Consider the following 10,000-nt stretch of genomic DNA (forward strand, 5'->3'; position numbering starts at 1 on the left):
TACTGCTGGTGAATATTAGATGATTGGATAATGAGGTGTTAGCAAGGAGAGGCTATGGAGAAGTAAATATCGTGGTTTTTAGCTGGTACTTTTCTTTAAAGAATGTGTTACTAATGCAAAGCATTCCATTCGCCATGGAAGGTGCCGGGACACAAGGAACTTGGAGCATGGCATAAACCCCATCGTTTTAAGAAGGTATCAGTATCCAGGGTTATACTGTGACCAGAAGGAAACAAAGATTTTCAAGTAAGCCAGGTCAGGATTTGGGGAATTTTCTTTGCAGGTCACACCACCCCCATTTTAAGAGGTTGAAGCTTATTCTGAGTACACTAAAATCCCAGGAAGTTGTGTGGTGATTTCAGTGGGAGCAGAACCTAGTGGTGATGCTCATTTTCAGAGCACGGCCCTGCTCATGAGGATTCTGAGATCTCCTGAAGCCCACCAACTTCCAGAGTGTGTGAAACTCTGGCCCTGCCATTCCCTCCTCCATTCGAGGGCGTTAGGATTCTCTGCCACCCTGTTCTAGCAGTGTTTATTTACTCTGAGTTGTTTCTTTACCATCATTGTTATTAAAAGTAGGACTTTAAGGAGCAGCCGTTCAGATTTTCACATTCATTTGCAACGGTGCAGCTTACTCGACTGAGCATTTATGGGATGTTAGGCAAAGAGGATTTGGCACTGTGTTTTTTAACATTTAAAGAAAGCAAACCAATTACCGTATCACCAAGAAAAGGAGCTGTTGGTAAGTGACATTTATGTAGATTTTCTGTAGCATGGAAAAGTGGCCTTTATTTTTCTAAGCGATATTTGCTGCTCAGAGTCAAATTCTTTTCATGCAGCTTACAAAAATAAATACTTGTATTTTGCTAAGATCATAATAGCTCATTAGAAGAGGCTGAATTTGGACCTAGACTAAAACCTAACACCACAGGGCTGAGCATGCTTACTTGAACCTATAATGTTGCTAGTTCTGGCTCTCTAGGGAAGGAGAGGACGAGGGGAGAGGATTCAGCCTTCTTAATTGTGAACCTCATTAGTGACGGTTGCTAGGCAAAACACACACCTACTTTCCGCGCATATGAAAGAGATAAACAATACGTCATAGACCATAATGACTCTGGTGCTCAGGGCGACCTTTAATTATTATATTTTTGGTCTCTTATACCTTAGTTATTAATGCAGAAAAACAAATTAGGGTGGTGTGCGTGTGTGGACCGCGGCAGATTCGTAAATCGCTTTCCATTTTTTGATGTCTAGATCGCGTTGCCTTCTGATAGTTGGTGCTAGCCTCATTCATTCCCCTCCTTGCCCATTGGAAAATACTATTTGAAACGTAAAACAACAATGATTGTATTAGCAGCTTAGTATTGTTATCACTTTAATTAATTTTATTAGTGTAAAAAGCCATGATCCTGTCAATGTGTTAGTAACAACTCACAAGAGGAGTCCCACGGAAACTGATGTGCGTGGCCCAGCACGTCAGGTCATAGCAGGTTTGAGAATCTAACTCTTCCAGAACTCAAGATGCATTAAAATTAAATGCATTTAAATGTGCTTTTTTTTGGCAACACTGAAGTCTTCAGTAAATTGGACTGGATGATCCTTCTAAGTGAAAATATTCTACTCCTACTCTATTCTATTCTATTCTATTCTATTCTATTCTATTCTATTCTATTCTATTCTATTCTCTTCTGTCCTAACCCACCCTATCCTATCCTATCCTATCCTATCCTATCCTATCCTATCCTATCCTATCCTATCCTATCCTATCCTATCCTATCCTATCCTATCCTAATTTTATTAAATAGAGGTTCCCTGAGAGCTGATTTTCATCCCTACACTGGTATATTTTACAGTTCAAACGAAGTGATATTTAAATCCAAATGACTATTTTGGGCTTTGCAGGGCAATAAATACATGTGTGCACGTGTCCAGGCGCAGCTGCGATTGTGTGTGAGTGATTCGGGGGCTGATGGGCTCCAAAAAGATAGGATTTCACAATTCTGGATTTTCAGAGACACTTTCCATTCTCCTCTTCATCTCAGCCTATCTTCTTTTAGCAGTTCAGGCAAGAAGTCAATCACATTGAGTCAGGCTGAAGAAAAACATTTTATGCTGTTTTTCTCATCCAAACCCCCTCCTGCTGTAATCTGCAGTAAGGCCCAGGCACAGGAAATTGACCTCACAGTAAATTCTTTACAGATTCGGTCATGTTTTTACCATCCACTTAAACTTGCATACATAACCTGAGACTGTACCTCTGGATCAAGGAATATGACAAGCCAAAATAAAATCAAGTCAAATTAAAGAGCAAGAAAAAGCTGCAAGCAAAACAAGACTGAAATAAAAAAAGAAAAGAACCGAAATAGGAAAAGATGAAAAATTGGTTGTGACTGCAAAACTGTAGGTATTTAATAAAGAAAGAAGTCAGAAGCAAATTCAGAAGCCTCCGTGTTCTAGTTGACAAGGGCTGAGAAATACTAATGGACTTTTTTTAATGGGTGCTTTGATGGATGGGAGAAGAAATGATGTAAAAGTAAATGTAGTGGTGTCTCAACATAAAGTATGGTGAAATTAAAAAAAAAAAAGGAAAAAATAAAATAAAATAAAATAAAAAAGCATTGCAAATAAAAAAAAAAGGACATGTAAATGTGTGCCTACCATTTTCCAGATAAGAAGGGGCCGTACCTTCTGAGGGGTCAAGGCGGCGAGCCCGCCTCCCGTGTTTGGAATTGTTGTGTACAAACATGTTGTCTGAGACAGCCAGCACGTGGCCATCCACATTGACTGTTGTTGATACAACAACCTGGAAAAGAAAACAAAACCCCACATTTCAAAAATCCTGCAGATTTTCCGCAAATCAGGTCTCATAAGACAAAACAACATCCTGCTACTTCTCTGTTTCTATTTAAACCGAGTGAATGACATCTCTGAATACATCTTTGTTTACGTGGCGACCACTGGTGATTTTTAACTCACAATTGTTTCTCTTCAGAACCTGCTACACTAATTAGAGTTTAATCTCCTATTATGCTAACAAATGAATTCAATTCAGGGAAATATTCTTCTAGCCATTAGTTTCAGAAACACCCCTCTAGCCACTCATTTTAAAAGCTGCTGTTTTGATTGATCTGTTGATATATTGATTAGATAGTTTATCTAATTAAAATTTGTTCACTTGAGACTGTCTTCAAATGAAGGGTTGTGAGGATTCCAAATAAAAAAAGCTTAATAAATCAGGAACCGTCGTAACTCCCCATTTTTTCTTCAGTAAATGATCTCCAGGTCAGTTTTACAATTACATTTAATGTCTGATAATGAACTTTTTTGCATCTGAAAAGGCTGAGTTGAATATGAATAGTGAAAGTGTTTTCAATCCATGAAAAGTATCCCTTCTCAAGTTCATTTGGATGGTGATTGACCCTGCTATGTCAATGGAATTTCCTCCTTTATTTTTGAGTGAAAGACTCCTATTCTTGTGTCCAGGTTCAGAGTCCGGCCATAGAAGAGATGATGGATAGGGCCTCCTTTGGCTTCCAGCTGCTTCTCAGTCGAAAATGGCAAAGGAGCATATGCAAAACGTGCAACCTTCCCGATACAAACACCTCCACAATGGAGCTGTGCGACTCCTTCCGGAAGCGATATCGCGGGAGCAGCAGCCAGGGAGGAAACCGTGAGCTGCGCCAGGGTTTGTGTGGAGCACGGCTTCGTAGGTGGATCACTGTTATCCCAGACTGACATTTACATCTTATTTAAATACTCCAGCAGGGGACCTGTGTTGTGGTTCCAGGTTTTCTAAAGGAAGCGGCCACTGCAGCATTTCTCTTGGGGTGAGTAGAGTGAGTAAAGTCAGTGGCTAAGTCAGACCTTATCAACACAGCTGGTGAGGGTGGCCAAAGGTAGGACAAATTTCAGTGTTCTCCTTCCATCTATTCAAATTTTGGTTATCACACAGATGATTGCAGGGTTCTTCCACCAGCTTCTAAGCCCAAACACTTAACGAACACAAATGGAAGGGGAGTAGAGAGCCTCCTTTGCACAGAGCTGGACCAAGGCATCAGAAGAAAATTCTTGTCTGCTTCTATGTTTTGGATCACCTCTGATCCTGTTTCTTATTCACAAGCCATAATTAGCTCTCAGCTATCACAGCACCTTTTCTGTGTATCCTGCCTCCTTGGAGACAGCCATCTGCAGTACCCTTTAGAACAGCCCGAGGGCAGTTCTCTGCCAGGCTGCTCTGCTTCCCCAGCTCTCTCCTCCCAGAAGTGGACACTTTCCCTCTTGTCAACATCCACTTCGGAGAGTGCTGAGGTTGCACGCTCAGCTCGGCCGCAGAGCTGCTGCCAGGCCACTGGGCTATCCTCTTTCACTCTTAATGAGATTCACAGACTTTCAGAAATATTGCAAAACATGCAAGCATGATTTCCAGCCAGGATTTCTGGGTTTGGTTCCTAGAACACGGTGTATTAAAGAGACAGAGCAAGGTGTATATGAAAATGACAACTATTTTTGTTCTGTCATGTATATATAGGTCAGCCACCAAGGGAAAATACTGTAGTTCAGCAAAAGAAAGTCGACGTGCTACGCTTTGTTATATCGCCTCGCTCCTGCAGTGCACCTCCACAAAGGTGCTGAGACAGGGAAACCAGGTAAAAATACTGTTCAAGATCTGACATCCTGTTAAGTCCAGTTAAACCTTCTGAGAGGCAGGGAGATTAGCTAAAGAGACCCAGGAAAGTCTTTCTAGTGCCTACTGGCTCCATTGTCGACCACAAGATCACTCGTGACTGATGCTTCATTTAGTCATCAGTGAGACAAAGAGGACATTTCCACTCATTCCAGGTTTGACCTTCTGTTCTGTTCAGATGGATCAATATCACCGATGCCACGTGAAGCTGAGATGCATGAAAAATGGAAGCTTGGCTCGGTTGTTTTGAAGGAATATTTTTTTTTTCCAGCTACAGATCATTTCTGTTGGCTGGCTCAAGGTGCTGGCTTCCCCGGTTGGTTGGCTGTGCATGAAAACAGATGTCACATGTTTTGCTATCAAGTTTAACCACAAGTAATTCTTCTCCAAACTGAGAAAGTCCTGAACATCTCAATACTACTTTATTGCTGGAATCAAATATGAATCATTGTGAAATATTTTTGAAATAAAAGGCAGTTATTTCCTAACGAGCCTTTCCAATGACCCCAGATACAGAGGAAATCATTTGTCCATTCCGTCAGCTGCCTCTCTGTAGTGCTATGATTCACCACAGGATATCTCAAAAGCTGTAAGGAGAAAGTGAAGTATTAAACATTTTCTAACACAGTTGAAACAAAAATTCATGTGTTGGGCCACCACTGCTGGATCTACAAGTTGTGAACCACAGAAGTGTGAGTTCCAAACTTCCCTGTGCTCCACAGTTGTGTTCTTACAGCGAGATCAAACTGCTCAGTCTACGTAAAACCTCTGCAGGTCTGAGCGAACAGCACACTACAACACAGGGTGTTGGTAGGAAGGAAAACTAGGAAATCCTTCCTTAGGAATGATCCACTTGCTCCAACACTGATCCATCACAGCCCACTGCAGAGCTCGGCGCTTCCCAAGAACCAGCACTTAAATTAGTGGGGGAAATGCAAAATACTGACAGCAATTCTTTTAAGCATTGTAACTACACTGAGTGGAAGCACTGACTGGTTTTTCATAAGATGAAGATGTGATCGGGTCTTTTATACATCATTGATGCTTTTAGAGGGATCTGTACCTGGAATCTTCGCATGTCTCGTGGGTTGCCTGCATTCTTCAAACAGTTCTGATTGCACTTGAGGAAAAACTTTAGAAAGAATCTATAAAAATACAAAATTGAAATCTATTAGATTCATCAAAATGTAAATCCAATTTTTAAAAAGTTTAATAAAATTTAATCATAAATAGTTATACCCAAAAGAATACTGGTAGTGAAATATTACTTTCCTATTCGTTAATGAACTTATTTTAAAGCATAAGATCTCTGTCATAAACAGAACATTATTGCCAAGGAAAGGCAAATTTATATTTTTAATTTTTCAGCAACTACAAATGTATTGACTCCAGGCCATATCCTTAGCTCGGTGTGGGAAAGTTGATTTCAATGACTCATTGACTTCAAAGGCAATGACTTACACCAGATGAGAATTTGTCTCTATTTTTTAATACTTTTCATTTTTTCACAACTTATATTAGCAGTAATGACCTCTACGTCGAAAAATTCCAAAGGTAATGATCAATCTTCTGAAAAACACTTGGCTTTGCCTCCGGTTTGGAAACTCTCGCTATTCAAAGGGACTCGATCCAGCTCCTGCTGACTCCAGGGAGATCCAGGCAGGATCTGCCCACCGGCAAGGCCCCAGTTCCCTCATTGTTTTTGAAAGGGAAGGAACATGGCAAATTAGGCCCTGTCTTACGACCTCTTCAACCTTTGCCAGCCTTTAGCTGTGAGGAGTCGCTCTACCCAGGGATCGAAATCCAGCTTATTTCTGCTGAGCGGCAACCAGCAATTATTTAGGACTAACCCTTATCATCCAGGCATCTCCCCATAAACCGTTTTTGCAGCAGCGCTGCCTCAGGGGAGCACAGTGAGCACTTAGAGGGAAGGGGGAAGCTTGGGAAGATTCCTGCCGCCCCCCTGCACCGCAGGAACGAGCTGATCTGGGAAGTGTCCACCCGGCAGGTGAAGCAAACCGGGGGATCCTCAGTGTCCTGCCCTGCACAGGACGGCGTTCACAGCCTGACATGGCCTTTTTTATTTATGCACTCATGTTTTCATCTTTCATAATAAAGCTATGTTTTAATTAGGTTTTCTGGCTAATGACTGACCGCTAATGACAAGCAAAGCTCAGGACTTTCTCCTCACCCTGAGTTCCTCAGATGCTCCAGTCCAGCAGCTCGTGCTGCCCGGCTTTGTACGTGCTGGACAGCAAGGTCAGCCAGAGCTTTCACATTCAGAGTGTGAACAACTTTTATTTATTCACTCATGTCAGTCTTCATAAGTGACTGGGACTATTCTTGCTGCACACACCTCACAGAAGTTTCTGTGTGCCAACAGAATTCCTGGCAGGAGGCAAGACAGGAACATCTTTCCTTCTTTAGCACCAAACAAGGCCCAGCCATGGCCAACAGTAAGAACAACAATGGCTGCACCACATCGCACTCGCTCCTGAGATTCTTCAAGAGTCCTACAGGAGCTTTATGGGAGTGTCCCCAAATCAAAAGCTGATGCTTTTAATCCCAGCTCTTCCTTCTCCATTAAACCTTGAGCAGCACCCTGGTGTTACAGGACACAAATGCTGGAGGAGCAATCTCTCATATCAGAGGGGCAAGCAGGAAAACAACCAGGTTTACTGAAACTGCATAAATAAATCAATGCTGTCAGTTCAGCTGAATGCACATTTCTTTAAAACTTCCTATCCCAAAACCTGTAAGCAGGTTTCAGCTGTCCATCTCAAAAAGGTCTGGATTTCTGTGCTGGATGACATGATATCCTAGCTCAGATGCTCAGCTTTTCTCGATGCTGTTGCAGGGATATCATGAGCAACTCCATGAAACTGCCTCTATGTTATCCACAAGTTCCCCCTAATTTTATCTGCCACGTTTTGGAGGTTTTTTGGTGTTTTGAGTTTATTTTTTTATTGTTATTTGAGATACTTATTCTCTCCAGGTCAAATGAGTATGGACCAGGTTCCCTGCCCATGGCAGAGGGTTGGAGCTGGATGACCTTTGAGGTCCCTTCCAACCCAAACCATTCCATGATTCTATTATTCTAAGCATAACATCCTTGCTGTCAGTCCTCTATTTGGTTTTGCACAGCTTCCACCACCCAGACTGTGAGTCTGTGCAAGGACCAGCTGATGCCCGGCTCCATACAGAGCCACCCAGTGCTGGGAAGCCAGGAGCTGGGACCAGCCTCCAGCTTTACGGCTCCTTAGTGCCACATCCAGGCTGAAGAGCAGTATCTTATCTTTTTCTCTTTTTTCTTTTCTGATCTCAAATGGGTGTTGTGAGGCTTATTGAGCTAATGTTTGTAAATTGCTCGGAAATTCTCCAATGAATTGTGCACTAGGAATGCTAAGTATTGCTCCTCGTGGATTGTTTTTAGCGTGAAGCATTCATGATGAATTGTTTCTATACAGAGCGCTCACATCCTGTCAAAGAAAAAGGGCCATTAAGCACCCTTTCACTAAACATCAACTGGAACCGGTATTTGTTCAATTATTTGGTGAAAAGGACCCACTCTTGGTGAAATTAGACATCATCAAGTTCATTAGGATGGCTCTGAGCACCGGACTAAATATTGACGCCAGGCTGGAGTGAACACAAGCAGCACTCGCATTTCAGCTCCGCTGCATTCCCTGATGCTGAGATATTTTATTTCACTCTTTACTCTGTGCTTACAAGTTCATGGAGCACAGGTGGAATCAGGACACGATTTTCAGAGGAAGATATCATAAGTTAAAAACCACATTCCCAGGCAGGGTGTTTCTCCGTGCCAGGAGGAGATGGTTGACTCAGTGGTTGCTCTCAGTGGACCACCAAGGACCATGGACACTACAGACCCATCCCTCCCACCCCAACCACAAGGTCTCTGTTTCAGAGAAAGAAGCAAGGACCTGGAGCAGAGCTCTGCTTGGTCTCATCTCAAGCTTTGAGACAAGAATGAGAATTCAAGCTTTTCTAGGTTTGGTTCTCCCTGCCACGTTTTGTATCATATGCCAAAATTTTAGCCTTTTTTAATAAAGGCAGCCTTGCAGAAGAGCTTCCCAAGCAGGCTAAGCTGCTCCTAAAATACTGATAGGGAGAAAAATGCAGTCTTTGCCACGTCCCCTTGCTCTGATTTTTTCCCACTGCTAGAATGGGGCCTGCTACCCTCTTAATTAAAATGTATTACCTTCCACAAGACTCCACTATTTTAAGCTAAAATTTACATCTTTTATTAACTCACCTCACCTATACACTTAGCTCTGATGCCTCTCGCCGCCCATCTGCCATCCGCATACAGTGAGTCACTTGATATTCCACCCACCAATTTTTCCTAACAACCACTGTGCAATTAAACTCAACACGTTCTGTTGCGAGGTAAATTAGGCACACCTGCGGCCAGCCTGCATTTGAACCGCATCAGAAAAGGACCTAACAAGGTGAGAGCAGTACCACAAAGTTATAGGCCTGTCAAGCAATTAGGTTTTCACTTCTGGGACATCCGCACAGTGCAATTATGCTACACATTACAACCTGGCTAATCTTCTGAACAAATGTCATGTCTCGGAGAAGCGAGGAAAAGCAGTTCATCTGCAAATGTGGCTGCTCTTAAGCCTCCACCTTATGCACATAACAACCTACAGGAGACTTTTTTTTTGTGAAATGAAAGATGGGTTTTTTCCATAGAAGATTTTTTAAACCCTGCAAGTGCCTTTTCATCCTGTTCACCTCTTCTTAACCTCTGTGAGAGGAGGTGGTGTAGCAAATAGACCAGAAAGACTTTTGTACTTGAATTTCAACACTAAGCAAGAAAATCCTCGGTGTTATAAGCACGAGCGGTGGCTTCAGTTTGGTCCAATTCAAACACTGCTTGGCTAAAGGAATATTTGTGGCAGAAAACCACCTATTACACCCCAGAAACACCACTAATAAAATGTATTTCCACCAGACCACAAACAGAAGTGTCATTCATGCAAACAAACCTCAGCAGGAAGTAAATGCTTCACTCTTTTTATTTCAGATACGGAGTCTGAGTGTCCTGGTGACAACACCCTGAACCAAACTCTGCACTGGTGATAGGTGAGGCCATAAGGAAGTCGGTGGAACCCTGCAGTGACAGGCAGCTTCCCCCCTTTATCCAGTAAGATCTTCCCAACATCCAACTCAAACCAGACAGAGGACACAAAACAGTGCCAGCCCTGCAGACAGCATTTTGTTTTACTCCAATAATTCTGTTTCACTTTTATCTGTATTTCAGGTACACAGTTTTGTTGTTCAATT

At 42.4% G+C, this 10,000-nt stretch overlaps 1 protein-coding gene across 11 annotated transcripts in view; it reads right to left on the reverse strand.

Annotated features, from left to right (window-relative positions):
- EBF3 (EBF transcription factor 3) overlaps nt 1-10,000 on the reverse strand; it is a 119,582-nt gene that overhangs the window by 37,398 nt on the left and 72,184 nt on the right. For 6 of the 11 annotated variants that reach the window (XM_069020484.1, XM_069020482.1, XM_069020480.1 and 3 more), the window contains 2 exons: nt 5,751-5,832; nt 2,662-2,806 (listed from right to left, as the gene is read on the reverse strand). In XM_069020484.1, coding sequence (XP_068876585.1) covers nt 2,662-2,806; nt 5,751-5,832 — 227 coding nt within the window. The remainder of the gene's footprint in view (nt 1-2,661; nt 2,807-5,750; nt 5,833-10,000) is intronic. The other 5 variants (XM_069020485.1, XM_069020483.1, XM_069020481.1 and 2 more) reach the window with 1 other exon arrangement.

This window comes from Aphelocoma coerulescens, chromosome 6 (assembly GCF_041296385.1).
Source record: "Aphelocoma coerulescens isolate FSJ_1873_10779 chromosome 6, UR_Acoe_1.0, whole genome shotgun sequence".
NCBI lineage: Eukaryota > Metazoa > Chordata > Aves > Passeriformes > Corvidae > Aphelocoma > Aphelocoma coerulescens.